Source organism: Mustelus asterias, chromosome 22 (assembly GCF_964213995.1).
Source record: "Mustelus asterias chromosome 22, sMusAst1.hap1.1, whole genome shotgun sequence".
In the NCBI taxonomy this organism is placed as follows: Eukaryota; Metazoa; Chordata; class Chondrichthyes; order Carcharhiniformes; family Triakidae; genus Mustelus; species Mustelus asterias.
In genome coordinates, this window is record NC_135822.1 from 40,550,191 (window position 1) to 40,570,363 (window position 20,173).

General features: G+C 47.0%; 1 protein-coding gene across 1 annotated transcript in view; it reads right to left on the reverse strand.

The window, feature by feature from the left end:
• Nucleotides 1-1,034: 1,034 nt before the first annotated feature.
• LOC144509692 (ephrin type-A receptor 8-like) overlaps nt 1,035-20,173 on the reverse strand; it is a 383,076-nt gene continuing 363,937 nt past the window's right edge. Inside the window, exons 6-8 of the mRNA XM_078238475.1 lie at nt 16,026-16,122; nt 5,475-5,536; nt 1,035-1,135 (exon numbers count right to left, since the gene is read on the reverse strand). Of these exons, the coding sequence (XP_078094601.1) occupies nt 1,035-1,135; nt 5,475-5,536; nt 16,026-16,122 (260 nt within the window). The remainder of the gene's footprint in view (nt 1,136-5,474; nt 5,537-16,025; nt 16,123-20,173) is intronic.

Consider the following 20,173-nt stretch of genomic DNA (forward strand, 5'->3'; position numbering starts at 1 on the left):
TCCTCCAAGCCTGCGCCAGTCATGATGCCTACCTAAACTAAAACCATATGCACTTACAGAGTCCGTATCCTTCCATTTCCATCCTATTCATATGTTTGTCTAGTTGTCCCTTAAATGCCGCTATCGTACCCGCTCCCACCACCTCCCCGGGCAGCGCATTCCAGGCATTCACCACCCTCTGTGTAAAGAACATGCCTCGCACATCTCCTCTAAACTTTTCCCCACACACCTTAACCCTATGCCCCCTAGCACTTGACTTTTCTACCCTAGGAACTCCTGTAACTCTGGCAGAAATCTGCAGAAAGAACAGGCTTGATTCTTTTTGGCCTGCCTTGGGGCCAGATTTGGAGGTGGGTGGGCGTGTATTAAAACTAATGTCACCAACTGCGTCCTCAGCTACCTTCCACAATTGGCCAGCTATGCAGTGGAGGGATGGTGGGGGTGTGGGTGGGTTGGGGGATAGGGGAGAGGGTAGCTGATCCAAGTAAGTAAGAGCCTAATAAGGCCTGTTGACAAGTAAGGCCCCCTGGTTCCTGCAGGCAGCATTGTCCATGTGGTGGACCAAGACACCAATGCCTCAGGCAGGCCAAAAGGCCCTCGACAAGCTACCCTATTGAGAGGATACCCCCCACAAATCCAATCCTCCCTTTCCCCCACACCGTCAATGACAGGGTGACCAACTGTCCTGTGTTTGATGGGATTAATCCATAATTTTCCTCATTGTCGTGAGACCCTTACTGCTTCTTGCCAGATTATATCTGCCCTGTATTTCTTGAGTTGTTTGTACAGCTCTACTCCCGCCATCGCCCACAAGGTGGCATTAGTTTAGAACTTCCACCTCATCTGCCCCAGGTGAGGCATGCATGTCCGCCATCTTTGTAGGGGTAAATGTGCAGCAGGGAGCATGTGCAGCCATCTTGGGTCAGGAGGACAATCACTGATTCTTCAGTTTGACTAAAATCAATATATGACATAATGGCCCATAATTTCCAATCTCCGGAGGATCGTATCCTGGGGGGCATCCAGGGAAGTCCCTAGGTGAAGATGGCATGAAAATTGTCCAGGAATTTCAAACCTCCATTGGGCAAATTCCCGGCACTAGGAGCCATCCCATACTCTGAGATAAACTGGAGACCTGAGATGTTTCAACAGTTTTACCAGAATATTTACCCAAGACACCACTTCTAATTCCTGGATAACTAATATTGCTGACCCTCCCCCACCTCCCACCAACCCCACACCACCCTCCCAACCCATCCTTGGCACTCTTTCCCTTTTTTGTTTCGCCCATTCTGGACATCAATGTGCTCCTTGCCCTCTTAAAGCAACACTTGCACACTTATCCCCTCACACTTTACTGTGGCTAAGAAGGCCTCCAGCTCAACATTTTGCACTGCGGTTTCCCATAGAGAATCCCAGCAGAAGTTCTAATCACAGCTCCACAGGAAAACCTCACTGCTGATACTCAACAGAAAGCCCTCTTTCCTGAACCTTCCTTGAGTAAACTAACATACAATCATTCAAAGCCATTGTAAGAAGTCTCACAACACCAGGTTAAAGTCCAACAGGTTTATTTGGTAGCACAAGCCACGAGCTTTCGGAGCACTGCTCCTTCATCAGGTGAGTCATTCAGAGCCATGGAACTAATGGTTTTACTAATCCTCTGCTCCTCACAATTCTAATAAATGCTGTGTACCAAAGGAGGTTTGGCTTGCTCTGGCATGTGTGCAAGATGGAAGATGGACACGTCCAAGGATTTGTTATATGGGGATATAACCCATAACAAGAAGCCAGCAGGGCATTCAAAGCTTTGATTCAAGGACGCTGAAAATAAATTCATGAAATACCACAGCATCAATCAGGACAATTTGAAACTCAAGCTGACGATTGGCCGGGCCAGCATTTATTGCCTTTGAGGGGACATTTAAGAGTCAACCACATTGCTGTGGCTCTGGAGTCACATGCAGGCCAGACCAGGTAAGGATGGCAGATTTCCTTCCCTAAAGGAAATTAGTGAACGAGTTGGGTTTTTACAACAGATAGTTTCATCGTCATCATGAGACTTTTAATTCCAGATTTTTATTCAATTCAAATTTTACCTTCTGCCACGGTCGGATTTGAATCCAGGTCCCAGAGGATTACTCTGTGTCTCTGGAATACTAGTCCAGTCATAATTCCATTTTACCACTGCCTTCCCTGTCAGCATTCCTCAGGGAAAGCTCCCCCCATGACACCCTAGTCCGCTCCTCCATCATGCTCAACTCTCACCCCCTTCCCATCATGACACCCACCTTCCCATGCAATCACAGAAGCTGGAACACCTGCCACTTTACCTGCTCCTCCTCATCATTCAAGCTCCCTCTGCAGGTGAAGCAGCGTTTCACTTGCACCTCCTTCAGTTTGGTCTAATGTGTTCACTATGTGGGAGAGGCTAAATGCAGACTGGCCGACTGCTTTGCGGAACGCCTTCACTCAGCTCTTGGCTTGCTGCAATGCTCCAGGGAAGCCCAGTGCAAGCTGGAGGAGAATCATCTCATCCCCGATTAGGCACCTTACAGTCCTCAGGACTCAACGTTAAGTTCAACAACTTTGGACTGCAACCTTCCTCCTCCATCGTATACCCTGTTTGCACACGCACGCAAGTGCACGCACATACACACGCTCGCATACACATGCTACATCTTGTTGAAATCTCCCCCAGCTACAGTGAAATATCCAACACCTATGGGCAGCACAGTGGCACCATGGTCAGCACTGCTGCCTCACAGCTCCAGGGATCCGAGTTCAATTCCGGCCTCGGGTAACTGTCCATGTGGGTCTGCGTGGGTTTCCTCCGGGTGCTCAGGTTTCCTCCCACAGTCCAAAAATGTGCGGGTTAAATTGATTGGCCGTGCTAAATTGCCCCTTAGTGTCAGGAGGAGTGGCAGGGTAGATAAGTGGGGTTACGGGGATAAGGCCTGGGTGGGATTGTGGTCAGTGCTAACTCAATGGGCTAAATGGTCTCCTTCTGCACTGTAGGGATTCTAAGGCTGGAATTTTACCATCCCGCCACCACAGGAATCGGAGCGGGCGAGGGGCTGACAATGGGAGGGTCTGTTGACCTTGGGCGGGATTTTACGGTTTCGCAATGAGCAAGGCCGTAACACCCCATATTATGATTCTGTGACATTTTCCCTCTCTCGCTCTAATGAAGCATTTTCTCCATATAGATGGTGGCAGACCTATCTGCTGCCTTTTTCCAGCATTCTTTATTTTTGTTGGTGACAGACAGCTGTTAGCCTGTTTTACTTCACTCTGAATTTGTATTTGTAGTGACTTCTGCCCACTGCTACCAGGGAGTTCAAATCGGAACTTGTGGAGTTGGCTCCTATTGAGTTGACTCTTAATGCCCTCATGGCAACCAGAAACAGACAATAAATTATATTCTTGATATTCTCTTATCCCAAGTGAAAATATTAAAAATCCGTGCCCTGCCTAATTGTTCAAGTAACGCTTTTCTAAAGAGAAGGTTGTTCTCCTGGATAACATTCATCACTTAATCATGGACACATTGGCCTTAGGTATGGTGTAACATATACTTACCAGAGTTATACTTGGACACCAGGGATTAAATTATGGAGAGAGGCTATATAAGCCAAGCTTGCAATGTCTGGAATTTACGTGGGAAAAAGGGCAATTTGATAAATGCTTTCAAAGTATAAAGTGGAACAGATAGGGTAGATAGAAATAAATGATTTCCTTTGGGGAATCTAGGATTAAGTAGCAATATTTAAAAATTAGAGCCTGACCTCCAAGGAGTGGAATCAGGAAACACGGCATGGTGACACAGTGGTTATCACTGCTGCCTCATAGCTCCAGGGACATGGGATCACTTCCGGCCTCAGTTGACTGTCTGTGTGGAGTTTGTATGTTCTCCCCGTGTTTGTCTGGGTTTCCTCCGGGTGCTCCGGTTTCCTCCCACAGTCCAAAGATGTGCGGGTTAGGTTGATTGGCCATGCTAAATTGACCCTTAGTGTCGGGGGATTAGCAGGGTAAATATGTGGGATTACGGGAATAGGGCCTGGGTGGGATTGTGGTCAGTGCAGACTTAATGGGCTCCTTCTGCTCCGTAGGGATTCTATGATTCCATGATTGTCCCCAAAATATGTAGGTTAGAGGGATTAATGGGGTGAATACATGGGGATGCAGGCTAGGGAGGGGGATTAGCCGGGGTAAGATGCTCTATCGAAGAGTTGGTGCAGACTCAATGGGTCGAATGGCCTCCTTCTGCACTGTAGAGATTCTATGATTCTTCTTTGGCTTCTACACACAGATGGTAAGAAGGCGTTTGGAACTATTTTCCACAAATAGCAATTAATGCTGGATCAACTGCAAATTTTATTTTTGAGATTGATGTTAATAATTATGTTAACCATTGGTATTAAGAGACATGGAGTGAAGAAAGGTACATGGTGTTAGGACAGTCCCATCCATTGACTCTGTCTACACTTCCTGCAGCCTTGGAAAAGCAGCCAGCATAATTAAGGACCCCACTCACCCTGGACACACTCCCTTCCACCTTCTTCCATTGGAAAAAAGATACAAAAGTCTGAGGTCACGCACCAACCAACACAGCTTCTTCTCTGCTGGCATCAGACTTTTGAATGGATCTATCTTATATTAAGTTGATCTTTCTCTACACCCTAGCTATGACTGTAACACTACATTCTGCACCCTCTCCTTTCTTTCTCCCCTATGTAGTCTAATGAACACTATGCTTTGTCTGTAAAGCACACAAGAAACAATACTTTTCACTGTTCCCCAGTACATCTGACAATAATAAATCAATTCAGAAATCAATTATCAGTGCCTGGTGGGCTAAATGAGGGTTTAAGTGGCCTCTCCCTGTTGTTACTCTCGCAGCTCATCCACCTCATTACCATTTGTGAGATCTTGCTGTGCACACAATGATTTCCCACCAAACAACAGTGACTGCACCTTAAAATTAACCACTGGCTATGCAGCACTCTGGGATATACTAAGATCCTGAAATGTTCTAAATTCATTGTTCTATATTTGCACTGAACGGCAGTGGTGATCAGAGTTCAGCAGCCTCCAGGTGATGTAGAGATTTTTCACGTCAAAACAATTTTGTTTTAATGATGTGCTGAAAGCGAACTATTTAACCAATAAATGTGGAAGATCGAGATGTAAGTTGTCAACTCAGTGCTTAACGAATGTACAATATTCGGGGTCTTGTAACCACCGCATTCCCAATGCACCTTTGAGGGTGATGTGGGTTGAGTGTGAAGCTATTCATGATTACTCCTTTGCAAAGCTAGCTACAGGTTTACAGTGAGAGTCACACAGGTCTGACATAACTCCTGCAAGATTAAAATAGTTCACTGGTTTACTGCATTACAATGAGCCACATTCATCTTGTAAGACCTTTACAAGCCACACCAAATCCAAACTTGCGCTGACCTTAAACTTACTGCCCACAGCAAGCGAGCTCATTTTGAAGAGCGTTGTGACTTCAGGCATTTCTGTAAACAATCTGTTGAAATGAGATGGCTACAAGAAGCAGAACACATTGCAATGGGGGTGGGGGGGTTTAAGGGAGACAGCAAATCTGAATTTAACATGTAATTTTCTCATATTTTATGAATGAGCAGACAGTGTAGGTCTTTCAAGTGGAACAATTGCATCTCAAAGTGCTGTCACTTTGACCTTTTGCTGTCCGTACCTCTGGAGTTTTCTCACTTTCAGAACAAAAACAAATAGATTTGATTTTGACTGTGCCAAGGCGTTGGAGATCACAACAGCAGCGGAATAAAAGATGGATTGCTGTGTTGGCACTGCACTTACACAGTTCACAATTTTGTGAAAGGTTTTTTTTGCACCCAGAATGCTGAACAGGCAATGGAATAATCTCACCTTGAACCAAAGCGACTGCAGGATTTTGGAGGAGGATGTTTGCCAGTGAGGAAGCATCCTTCCCTGTCCCAGTGCTCACGTTTTGGTTAAGGGCTCAATTTCTACCTTGTGTTGAGTGCAGCATGAACACACAGCGTTTGATAAACTACTGCCGGCTAAAGAGCAAGCATATTAACCTCGGATAGAGAGCAAAAGAGCAAAAGGCGAAAGTACGGAGAAATACTGAAAGCAGAGTAACCTCAAACGAAAACAGGGGTCAGCTGCTGAGTTCAGTTGGAAGTGATGAGTGTCAGGGGTATATGACCCTGCATGATTGATTCACCTCACAGTGTCAAGTTCAATCCTGTTCTTCATCTATTTGTACCATTCGTCTTGTTCCATTTTTCAACTCTGTTTCCAGCCACATGATGTGACTTTGCTTTGGCACTAAATTCATTTTCAGATGGAATTATGTTGCTTTGGTTTAGATTTCCACGCTGGCATATGTGATATTGATTTTTTTTTCTTGTTATTCAGTGAAATGTGATTGTCCGAACAGTATCTTGTCCCTTTACCTCATTGTGTCTCTCTGAACAATCATCCATTTAATGTTTCATAACATTGTGTGGTGTGTGAGTGTGTGTGTGCGAGTGTGCGTGTGTGAGAGAGTGCATGTGCATGTGTGCGTGTACATGCGTGCGCGTGTGCATATGTGTGTATGAGAGAGTGGACGGAATTCTCCCACAAAAATTCTAAAGTGTTGAATTTGTGGGAAAACTGGAGTAATTCACGCTGTTTTTTTTCGGTGAGAGTTCAGACTAGAATCTCCCACACTCTGTGCAACGCAGAGGCCATCAGCGTGAATATCACTAGATTTCAGGGGCCGGGTCCTATTCCCGCTGGAGAGGCTGAAACCAGCAGGCCTTTGCGCATGAGCAGTGACCCTGAATTGTCAGCCTCCTGGGACCCAACTTGTGAATCCAAGGATACATCTTCTGTTTTCACTGCGTTGGCTAGCAAGTATCCAGTGTGGTCATCTAGTTACCTGGGGTGTACCTAACCACACAGTAAAAATCTTGAATCTTTATCAAGAGATGTTGCAATCCTGGTTGTGGACTAGTCAATGGTTTGTGCCAATTCATTTCAAGTGGCTTATGGTCAGTCTCTGCCAAATAGACAGGTATGAATTCCCTGAGTAAAGAAGATTCTTGAGCAAAATTGAGAATGTATGGAGACAAGACAGTAAAGAGATCTAGGCATCTTCGAAGATTGTCCTCATCTTGAGGAGTTGGCACCTATCTAAAATCCTTTACCTTACTTGGGTCAGGATAAATGCTAAAGCTGGAATAAATAGAATCATCGAATCTCTACAGTGCAGAAAGAGGCCATTCGGCCCATCGAGTATGCACCGACTCTCTGACAAAGCATCTTACCCAGACCCTATCCCCAAAATCCTATGTATTTACCCTGCTAATCCCTCTAACCTACACATCTTGGGACATTAAAGGATAATTTAATATGGCCAATCCACCTAACCAACACATCTTTGGACTGTGGGAGGAAACTGGAGCACCTGGAAAAACCCACACAGACATGGGGAGAATGTGCAAACTCCGCACAGACAGTGACCTGAGGCCGGAATTGAACCGGGGTCCCCGGCACCATGAGGCAGCAGTGCTGAACATGCTTTGACCATGCTGGGATTGCTTTGAGCAAATGTCTGTTTGGAGCAATGCACAGCTCTTTGTAGCTGTATCATCCTTTGCTCTCGTGCACTGCTGCTGCCAATGGCCCTTTTCAACATGCGCTTTGTACAATTGATGAAAAGTTGGGTTCACTCTTGGTGCATGCAAAAATCCACACCTTCCACATGTCCCAAAAGGTTTGGGTGTTCTAGTGAGTGCAGCAATATTGGGGTTTTATTTAGAACCTGTAAGCTTTGTCGACCTGTGAGGATCTCCTCGTACTTACATACAAAGAACCACTTTCAAGGAGCTATGAACATGTACCCCTAGATCTCTTTGTTCTGTAACTCTCCCCAATGCCCTACCATTAACTGAGTAAGTCCTGCCCTGGTTCAGTCTACCAAATGCATCACCTCGCATTTATCAAATTAAACTCCATCTGCCATTCGTCAGCCCACTGGCCCAATTGATCAAGATCCCATTGCAATCCTAAATAACCTTCTTCACTGTTCACTATGCCACCAATCTTGGCGTCATCTGCAAACTTACTAACCATGCCTCCTATATTCTCATCCAAATCATTGATATAAATGACAAATAGCAGTGGGTCCAGCACCGATCCCTGAGGCACACCGCTGGTCACAGGCCTCCAGTCTGAAAAACAACCCTCCACAACCACCCTCTGGCTTCTGTCATCAAGTCAATTGTGTATCCATTGGGGAGAGGGGAGAATTTCTGACCCATTAAGAATGATTATGTTTAAATGTTTAAACATTTTGGATTCAGGTGGTAGGTCAGCTGCCTCCCAATTTATACAGCGTGCCCTTGACTTTGTCTTTTTAAGATCGTTCCGCACTCTGACCCAATTTGAAACTTGCCTTTACTTCGCCTGCCTCCTCGGCTCGCCTACGACTTTTCTACCTGGTGTTACTAGTTTTGCTTCCCTCCAATCTCAGCTTTCTCTCAGATTTCCAACTCACTGGCAATCTAGTTTAACACAGTAAGAAGTCTCACAACACCAGGTTAAAGTCCAACAGGTTTATTTGGTCGCAAATACCATAAGCTTTCGGAGCGCTGCTCCTTCGTCAGATGGAGTGGAAATCTGCTCTCAAACAGTGCAAACAGACAGAATCAAGTTGCAGAATACTGATTAGGATGCGAATCCTACAGCCAGCCAGGTCTTAAATGTACAGACAATGTGGGTGGAGGGAACATTAAACACAGGTTAAAGAAATGTGTATTGTCTCCAGACAGAACAGCTAGTGAAATTCTGCAAGTCCAGGAGGCAAGCTGTGGGGGTTACTGATAATGTGACATAAATCCAACATCCCGGTTCAGGCCGTCCTCATGTGTGCGGAACTTGGCTATCAGTTTCTGCTCAGCGACTCTGCGCTGTCGTGTGTTGTGAAGGCCGCCTTGGAGAACGCTTACCTGAAGATCCAAGGCTGAATGCCCGTGACTGCTGAAGTGCTCCCCCACAGGAAGAGAACAGTCTTGCCTGGTGATTGTCGAGCGGTGTTCATTCATCCGTTGTCGTAGCGTCTGCATGGTTTCCCCAATGTACCATGCCTCGGGACATCCTTTCCTGCAGCGTATCAGGTAGACAACGTTGGCCGAGTTGCAAGAGTAGGTACTGTGTACCTGGTAGATGGTGTTCTCACGTGAGATGATGGCATCCGTGTCGATGATCCGGCACGTCTTGCAAAGGTTGCTGTGGCAGGGTTGTGTGGTGTCGTGGTCACTGTTCTCCTGAAGGCTGGGTAGTTTGCTGTGGACAATGATCTGTTTGAGGTTGCGTGGTTGTTTGAAGGCAAGAAGTGGGGGTGTGGGGATCGCCTTGGCGAGATGTTCGTCTTCATCAATGACATGTTGAAGGCTCCGGAGGAGATGCCGTAGTTTCTCCGCTCCGGGGAAGTACTGGACGACGAAGGGTACTCGGTCCACCGTGTCCCGTCTTTGTCTTCTGAGGAGGTCGGTGCGGTTTTTCGCTGTGGCGCGTCGGAACTGTTGATCGATGAGTCGAGCGCCATATCCTGTTCTTCTGAGGGCATCTTATGAGGGCAATCTAGTTTAAACCATCCCCGACAGCACCAGCAGATCTCCCTGCCAGTCCCGGTTCTGTTAAGGTGCAGCCCATCTATCTCGTAGAGGTCCCTCCATAATCATTCCAAATGTATCAGAAATTCTCCCCTCTCCTCCACCAATTCTTCAGCTATGTATTCAAAAGCTCAATCCTCCTATTCTTATGTTCACTAACTCGTGGCACTAGGAGTAATATCAAGATTGCTGCCTTTAAGGTCCTGCTTTTTGAATTTATCTCCTAACTCCTTCAAGTCTGCATTCAGGACCTTATCCCTCTTCCTACTTATGTCATTGGTACCAATGTGGACCACAATGCTCTCCCTCCCCCAGAAGAACATTTCTTAAGCTGGTCTGGAACATTCCCCACCATGACACCAAGAAGACAACACACCGTCCTGGATTTAAGTCCGATGGAGAGTAAGGAGATGCCTGGGAGGCTGAGTCAGAGACAGAATGGGGAAGGGGCAATACAGGGCATGTGGCAAAGGATGGGGGATAGAGCTAGGATCAACTCCCCCCACCCCTTCCCATATCAGCAGTTGAAGGCGTGGATTATTTTAATTACATTAGCATCCCACTGTGAGTATTGTGAAACACCGCTGGCCTGGTTCAGGCAGGACAAAACCAGAAGACCCGACTCAAAGCCTCTCAAGGTAGACGGTTGCAGATTGGGGGGATGGGGCAGTAGAGGTTCAGATGTTGCTTATAAACAATTCATTTTCCAGCATTGTCCCTCCTGCCATTCTTTATGGTGTAAAAAATTAAACTAAATTAAACAAACTGAGGGACAAAGCAAGGAGGGCAGCCTCTTGAGGGGGTGGGGAGGACGGGGGTGGGGGGGGGCGCGGGGGCACCCAAAAACAAAAGCAAAGCAGAAAGGAGACTTAAAACATTAAACCAAAATGTGATTAAAGGGGCCTGCAGGCATGGAAGGCCTCGATGGTGCCCGTGTACTCCGCATGCTCCCTCTCCAGGGACACTCAGCCATGAATGTAGCCGTGGTAGAGGGGCAGACAGTCAGGTCGGGCGACCCCTTGGTCGCCCAATGCCTGGACAGCACTAATCCTTGTACATGGCCTTCCTTAACCTCACAAAGGCTTTGGACATTTAAAGTTTAAAGTTTATTTATTAGTGTCACCAGTAGGCTTACGTTAACACTGCAAAGATGGCCAGGATTCTCCCATCGCGACCGCTACTTTTCTGGCAGGTCAGGGTGGGAGATGCGCGCCGCCGGCCTTGTACCGGGATTTGCAAATACGCCGGGAACGCATGCTTATCTCTCAGAGCCGGTCACTGGTCAAACCACGCTAGAAACCGGCGGAAAGGCAGGTAAGTAATTTAAATCTTTTTCAAATGTATTTTAAGTATGTTTAGCAAGTCATTATCGGGAACTTTCAGGTCCCAATCGAATCTCCCACCCGCCAGGAGTCTTTCATTCCTGCGGGGTTTAGGGTAGCTCCCCACGTTTGGGGAACTAGCGGGAGACCCCATCGGAATGAAGGGGGGGCAATTGGGGCCCCCCAGGGGGTCAGGCAGTGGGGGCTGGAGCCGCCTGGGCATGGGGCACCTTGTCAGTGCCAGCCTGTGCCCCCTGGCACTGCCCAAGGGGGAAAGTGCCCATGCCCAAGATGCACCTTGGCACTGCCCACTGGACATTGGGTAGTTCCAAGGGGCGGGGCCTATTGCGGGAGGGGCCTCGGGGCAATCGGTGGGGTTGGGGGATCCCACTGCCACTCTGCATCAGGATCGGTCTGGGATGGAGGGAGGACAGCGGTTGGGGTGGGCTGGGGGGGGGGGGCTTGGTCTGCCAGGGGGGCCCTGCCTCCCGGGGGTGGGAGACTGACCCTGGGGGGTCAGCGGGAGTGGGTGGAGGGTCTGCTAGGGTGAGGGGGGGGTCGGGGGATCGCCACTGCTGGGGGGATGGGCTGTGCATCGGGGCACTCCGGGACAGTGTTGGGGGGGGGGGGGGGCGGGGGGGGGGGTGGGGGGGGCTCAGGGCTGGCCTGGGAATTGCTGTGGGAGCCATGATTGGGCTGTTGGGGGGGAGGGGTGCTGAAGGGGCAGGACTGCGGGGGTCCCGGGCTGGCTAGCGATCGAGCTGACTAGCAAACTGGAGACTGACAGATCGGGGCCACAGCGCATGCGCAGAGTTCCAGAACTGTCAGACTCCGGCGCAAATAAGCTCCCCCCTCCCCATGGGTTTTTAATGAATTTCATGACTGGGACCTCTGCAGTGCACAGAGTGCGGAGATTCAGGTGAGAAGCTGAACTGATAAAACAGTCGGGATTTACAAGTTTTCCCACCAATTCAGCACTTTTGGGAGAATTGCAGCTGACGTTACTGTGAAAATCCCCTCGTCGCCACAATCCGGTGCCTGTTCGGGCCAATGCACCCTAACCAGCACGTCTTTCAGACTGGGAGGAAACCCACGCAGACTCGGGGAGAATGTGCAAACTCCACACAGACAATGACCCAAGCCGGGAATCGAACCCGGGTCCCTGGCACTGTGAGGCATCAGTGCTAACCACTGTGCCACCCACATTGTCAATTTTGATGCATGGAACCTCCTCCTGCAGCCTGGCTGCCAAATTAGGGAATGGAGAACTAGAATTGATCCCTGAAAACAGCCAAGTTTCAAAACAACAGGACATCCCACGTGGAGCTCACAGCCCCTGAGATTGAGTCTCATGCTGTACCGGCTGAGTTAGCTGGGCATGAAACTAGGCCGAACCAGGTAAGGTAGCTTAGTTTCAGTGAAGCCGAATGCAAATCGATAATAATTGCATGGTCGCCACTTTTAATTTCAGGTTTCTATTGAATTCAAGGCTAACCATCTGCCATGGTAGGATTCAAACTTTAGTCCCCAGAGTATGAGCCTGGGTCTCTGGACTACTAGTCCAATAATAATACCATTATGCTGCCATTCAACTTCCCCGTTACTGTGTGAAATATTTCAGTTAGTGTCACATAGCTCGGAACCTCTTTTGTGGATGGAGTTTAAAAATTGCCTGCTGATTTCAACTGTGAAAAAACACTTTTCCAAAGTCGATGATGAATTTGTTAATGAAATTCCATTAGCTGGTGGGTGAATCTAATTAAACAGATCCACATGCAACCTTCCTCACACTGAACCGGAAAGAGTGTGTCAATTAAACTCTTCCACAGAGGCTGACTTACCTGCTGAATGTTTCCAGTATTGTTGGGTTTTGTCTAAATCGCTGCCCAGCTATAAGTACATCACTGAATCATATCCTTCTCACTCAGTGTGACTGTCACCGTCTGTCAGACAATGAGATAAACATGGGGATGGAATTTTCAGGATGTGATCTTTGGGGAGGCGATGCCCTCGAGGTATTAATCCAGAAACTCAGCTAATGTCCTGGGGATCCGGGTTCGAATCCCATCACGGCAGATGATGGAATTTGAATTCAATAAAAAATATCTCAAATTAAGAATCTACCGATGACCTTGAAACCATTGTCAATTGTTGGAAAAACCCATTTGGTTCACTAATGTCCTTTAGGGAAGGAAATCTGCTGTCCTTACCTGGTCTGGCCTACATGTGACTCCAGAGCTACAGCAATGTGGTTGACTCCCAACTGCCCTCAGACAACTAGGGATGGGCAATAAATGCTGGCCAGCCAGCGACACCCATGTCCCATGAGTGAATAAAAAAAAACGTTAGTGCAGCAAACGAATGGGACAAGACTGATGCCTGGATTCCCCGATCCCATTCACCCCGTCACCACTGCCAGCAAGAATGGAGAATTTGAGGGTCAGCCAATTCTCCATTCACTGCAGTGGGACTGGAGAATCAGGAGAATTCCAGTCTTTGTCTTTGATTAAGGCACAGTGGCTGGAAAGCTTGAAGCTTTACAAGAGGTTAATTACTAATGTCTGCAAATGCTAGCTGATAATTGGAGCTCTCCTCGAAACTACCTTCAGTGATCGAGGTTATTGCGACCTTGAGTTTCTCCACCAATATTTCCTTTCACACTAGTGAGAATAAAATCAAGACACGCACAAGCACAAAGCGGATTGCCACTGAACTCTTTAGGACTGTAAACCTAATACATTTCAATTTAAATGTGACCAGGAGATGTGCGGGTTAGGTTGATTGGCTATGCTAAAAATTGCCCTTAGTGTCCTGAGATGCGTAGGTTAGAGGGATTAGTGGGTAGATATGGGGGTAGGGCCTGGGTGGGATTGTGGTCGGTGCAGACTCGATGGGCCGAATGGCCTCTTTCTGTACTGTAGGGTTTCTATGATTCTATTTCTATGAGACAGTATTATTTTAATTCATTGCTCTGCTCATGAGTGTTAACTGTAGCTCGATTAATAGTGCATCTGCCTCCAGGGTTAGATGGTTGTGGTTCATGGGCCACTCCAGGATTTGAACACAATGTGCTGAGGGAACTGTTGTTCCTTGGATAAGACTTCAAATTGAGGTCCCGAGTGAGTGCTGAGGAGTAGCCTTTCAGGTGCAACTTTAAGCCGGAGCCCCATCTGGCTTCTCAGTTGCGTATAAAAGATCCTATAACATGATTCTAATGACAAACAGGGGAGTTCCTCCCAATGCCTTGGCTTAACACAGTATTCATGATGTGGAGATGCCGGCGTTGGACTGGGGTAAACATAGTAAGAGTTTTAACAACACCAGGTTAAAGTCCAACAGGTTTATTTGGTAGCAAATGCCATTAGCTTTCGGAGCAGCGCTCCTAAAGGAGCAGCTCCTGAAGGAGCAGCGCTCCGAAAGCTAATGGTATTTGCTACCAAATAAACCTGTTGGACTTTAACCTGGTGTTGTTAAAACTCTTACTGTGTTAACACAGTATCACAGAATTGTGATTGGGAAAAGTTCAGAGGAGATGTGCGAGGCATGTTTTTTACACAGAGGGTGGTGAATGTCTGGAACGCGCTGCCGGGGAGGTGGTGGGAGCGGGTACGATAGCGGCATTTAAGGGGCAACTGGACGAATATATGAATAGGATGGGAATGGAAGGATACGGACTTTGTAAGTGCAAACTGTTTTAGTTTAAGCAGACATCATGATTGGCGCAGGCTTGGAGGGCCTAAGGGCCTGTTCCTGTACTTCTCTTTGTTACGGAGCAGAAGGAGGCCATTTGGCCCATTGTGTCTGCACTAGCTCTCCAAATGAGCATCACGACTCAGTGCCATTCCCCTGCACATTGATTATTTGAATAGAAACATCTAATGCCCTCCTGAATGCCTCGATTGAACCTGTCTTCACCACACTTCCAGGCAGAACATTCCAGACCCCAACCACTCGCCGTGTGAAAAAGATTTTTTCTCACATCACATTTGCTTCTTTTGCAAATCACTTCAAATCTGTGGCCCCTCATTTCTGAGCCTTTCACAAGTTCTCCCTATCTACTCTGTCCAGCCCCCTCATGATTTTGAACACCTCTATCAAATCTCCTCTCGGCCTTCTTCTCTCCAAGAAGAACAATCCCAACCTCTCCAATCTATCCTCCTATATACACCTCAACATTGTAAAAAAACCAGATGATCAGGACATTATCACCTTGCTGTTTATGTTGTGTGTAGACTGGATGCTGCATTTCCTACACTTCAGAAAATACTCCATTAGTTGCAAAATGCTTGAAGGTATCTGTTGACCTTGGAAGATGTTGTGGAAGTGAAAGTCTCTGGGCAGAATATTACAGCCGTTCACGCCGGCGGGATTTTCCCATCCCGCTGCAGTGAACGGAGATTTGGATGGGCTCCAAATCCTCCGACTGCAGCAGGAGTGTGGCGTGAACAGCCAATAAGGTGGTCCTCTCAGTAGGACCATCCTACTGGTCGACGCTCAGTAGTAGCAGTGTGTACTATCTACAAGATGCACTGCAGCAATTCACCAAAGATCCTTAGACAGCACCTTCCAAACCCACAACCACTTCCATCTAGAAGGCCAAGGGCAGCAGATACATGGAAACACCACCACCTGCAAGTTCCCCTCCAAGCCCCTCACCACCCTGACCCGGAAATATATCGCCGTTCCTTCGCAGTCGCTGGGTCAAAATCCTGGAATTTCCTCCCTAACGGCATTGTGAATCAACCCACAGCACGTGGACTGCAGCGATTCAAGATGGCAGCTCACCACCACCTTCTCAAGGGTAACTAGGGATGGGCAATAAATGCTGACCAGCCAGCGATACCTATGTCCCAGGAATGAATATAAAAAAGAATAAAAAACCTCTCTCCTTCTGCTATGTGTCCACATTCTTGGAGACTCCGTGGACTGCAAACCCCACGTCACTAACTCCACAAGGTGCCAAATTCAGGGTGAGAATTTGAAGATATTGGTTGGGGGAGCAGGGCAGTTTTCAGGGGAACCTTACCTGAATGCAGACCATTTAACTTTAAGGACCAGCTGAATGAGATGAATGTGGACACAGGGCGAGTGAATATAGACATAACAAATGGAATAATGCATGACTGCAACAGAAATAAGAAAGAAAAAGGATTTCTGTGAAGCTTATGCTGAGGTGAGCGTAATCGCCAAGGGCAATATACACATCTTAGAAAGTTTAATGTCAAATTGGTGGAGAGGGTGTGGATGGTGTCAGATCTAAAGAAGCTAAGCATAATGTTTCCGTCAGAATTATTGATGTAAGTGCATCAGTTTACAAACGGCTTTGTTTATCTTTTTAAAAAAAATATGTATTATATTAGCTTACCATTGCTTTCTCTATAATGGCCCCCTGGCCATTAAATGCTGCTTTGCTATTCTGCCTACCAAATATTAGATTTTAATTTTATCAATAATCCCATAAAAATGAGAATTTCTCTTCAACATCATATATCCCAACTCTCGGTTTTCTGTTAGATGGCCAACTTTCAATCTGTGATATGTTCCCTCCTTCACCATGAGCTCCTATCTTGTACCATAACCTTTTAGGTAGCACCTTTTGGGTGGCACGATGGCACAGTGGTTAGCACTGCTGCCTCACAACAGCAGGGACCCGGGTTCAATTCCAGCCTTGCGTAACCGCCTGTGTGGAGTTTGCACATTCTCCCCATGTCTGCGTGGGTTTCCTCCGGGTGCTCCGGTTTCCTCCCACAGTCCAAAGATGTGCGGATTGGGTTAATTGGTCATGCTAAATTTCTCCTGATTGTCAGTGGGACTAACAGGGTAAATACGTGAGGTTATGAGGATAGGGCCTGGGTGGGATTGTTGTCGGTACAGGCTCGATGGGCTGAATGGCCTCCATATGCATTGCGGGGATTCTATGATTCTACTAAATGCTTTTTGCAAATTCAGATACATCTCATCTACTGATCCCCCTTTATCCATCCTGCTTGTTACATCCTCCAAAAGCTCGAATAAATTTGCCAAATTTTCCTTTCATAAAATGAAGCCCATACTGCCTAACTTCATTTTCATCTTCAGAATATCCCATTACCGCTTCCTTAAGAATGGATTTGAACATTTTCCCAATGACAGATGTTAGGCTAACTGGGCTATAGTTTCCTGTTTTCTGTCTCCCTCCTTTCATCCCCTAGGTTTCCACGATTATTCAGAAAGGATGTCTTCTAACATGAGGACAAGTACAGAACATTTGTCCAAATGTTTGATTATTTCCATGGTCCCCATTATTCATACACAGGGCTACAGTCTCTGGATCAGGGGTTGATCATTTAGGACTGAAATGCAGAGATATTGTGTGGAATTTTCCCATCTCAGCTGCCGTGGGAATCGTAACGGGTGTGACAGGAAATTTGGCAGACCATCTAAAGGTCTGTTGACCTCGGATGGGATTTTCCGGTCTTAGAGTATGAGCTGACGGAATATCCTGCCCATTATTTCACTTGGAGGTGACTCGGAGGGTTGTGAATCTTTGGAATTGTCTATCCCAGAGCGTGGTTGATGCTTCATCATTGAATATATTTAAGGCTAGGATTGACAGATTTTTGGTCTCTCAGGGAATCCAGGGATATGGGAACGGATGGGAAAGTGGAGATGAAGCCTTGGATCAGCCATGCTGGTGTTGAATGGTGGAGCCAGCTCGATGGCCAAATCTTCTCCTGAAACTTAAGTGTTGTATATTGGGTGGCACGGGAGCATAGTGGTTAGCACTGCTGCTTCACAGCTCCAGGGACCTGGGTTCGATTCCCGGCTTGGGTCACTGTCTGTGCGGAGTTTGCACATTCTCCCATCTCCCGTGGGTTTTCTCCGGGTGCTCCGGTTTCCTCCCACACTCCAAAGATGTGCGGGTTAGGTTGATTGGCCAAGCTAAATTGCCCCTTAGTGTCCCAGGATGCATGGATTAGCGGGTAAATATGAGGGTTAGAGGGATTAGCAGGTAAATATATGGGGATAGGGCCTGGGTGGGATTGTTGTTGGTGCAGACTTGATGGGCCGAATGGCCTCTTTCTGCACTGTAGGGGCTCTATGGTTCTAGCCTCATTCTCTAAGGGACCAACATTTTCTTCCTCTTTTTCTTTTTATATTCCTTGTCGCAGCTCTTACTGTGTGTTTTAGAACCCTTAACAATTTAAACTCATGTCCTAATTCATAGAATCATAGAATCCTACAGTGCAGAAAGAGGCCATTCAGCCCATCGAGTCTGCGCCAACCACAATCCCACCCAGGCCTTATCCACATATCCCTACATATTTACCCACTAACCCCTCTAACCTATGCATCCCGGGAACTAAAGGGCAATTTAGAATGGCCAATCAACCTAGCCCGCACATCTTTGGGCTGAACTAATTGTTCCACTTTTGATTTTTTAGTTATTCTTTTCTGCTTTTTAAAATTTTCCCAAACTTCTGGCCTGCCACTAATCTTCACATTATTATTTCTTTATGGTTTTCCATTGCTAAACACACTTGTGCTACTATTGGGAGAAGAGAAAGGATAACGTTTATTTTCATTCCTTCAAAGTATGTGAATGTCGCTGGCTGGGTCAGCATTTTTAATGCCACATCCCTAATTGCCCTTGAGAATGTGGTGGTGAGCTGCCTTCTTGAACCGGTGCAGTCCATATGGTGTAGGTACACCCACAGTGCTGTTAGGGAGGTAGTTCCATGATTTTGACCCAGTGACAGTGACGGAATTGTGATATATTTGATTTTTTTAGATTTGATTTATTATTGTCACATGTATTAGTATACAGTGAAAAGTATTGTTTCTTGCACAGTACACAGACAAAGCATATCGTTCATAGAATCATACAGTGCAGAAGAAGGCCATTCGGCCCATTGAGTCTGCACCGACCACAATCCCACCCAGGCCCTATCCCCATAACACCATGCATTTACCTTAGCTAGTCCCTCTGACACTAAGGGGCAATTTAGCATGGCCAATCCATCTAATTTGTACATCTTTAGACTGTGGGAGGAAACTGGAGCACCTGGAGGAAACCCATGCAGACACGGGGAGAATGTGCAAACTCCACACAGTCAGTGACCCAAGCCGGGAATTGAACCTGGGTCCCTGGAGTTGTGAGGCAGCACTTCTAACCACTGTGCTACCGTGCCACCTCATTCATAGAGAAGGAAAGGAGTGGGTGCAGAATGTAGTGTTACAGTCATAGCTAGGGTGTAGAGAAAGATCAACTTAATGCAAGGTAGGTCCATTCAAATGTCTGGTGGCAGCAGGGAAGAAGTTGTTCTTGAGTCGGTTGGGATGTGACCTCAGACATTTGTATCTTTTTCCCGATGGAAGAGGGTGGAAGAGAGAATGTCCGGGGTGCGTTGGGTCCTTAATTAGGCTGGCTGCTTTGCCAAGGCAGCGGGAAGTATAGACAGAGTCAATGGATGGGAGGCTGGCTTGCATGATGGATTGGACTACATTTAATGATTTGAAGGTGCTCCCATGTATCTGCTGCCCTTGTCCATGAGTGGTAGAGGTCAGGGGTTTGGAAGCCACTGTGTAAGGAGACTTGGTGAGTTGCTACAGTGCATTCTGTGGATGGTACACATGGCTGCCACTGTACGTCAGTGATAGAGGGAGGGAATGTTGAAGAGGAGGAACGGGGTGCCAATCAAGAAGGCTGCTTTGTCCTGGACGGTGTCGAGCTTCTTGACTGCTGCTGAACTTCTTGACTCACACATCTGACTTGTGCCTTGTGGATGGTGGAGAAGATTTGGGGAGTCAGGAGGTGAGTTATTCACCGCACTCCATGGAAGAACGGATGTAAAGAAGTATTGAATACAACTGAGCAGGAATCTGGCAGCAATGAACTGAGCCAGGTTCACATTCCTCCCTCTCACCACCACCTGCAGTCAGGGAGACAGAGACAAAGATTGTTGCTGTGGCGTTGCTGAGTTGCTCCTTTTGCTTCTCTTCCTGCTTTGAATCTACTTCCAGGAGGCTTTCGGAACAGCGCTTATCCTGAATCCCGCTTCACCGCTACCTTGTAGATCCACCATTCTGACCTGGAGTGGGCTGTGGAAACAGCTCCACACCCATAGACCCTACAGCAAGACAGGGGAGTTCCCCTTTAAGAAAAAAATGAAAGCGTGATAATGAATAATTTAC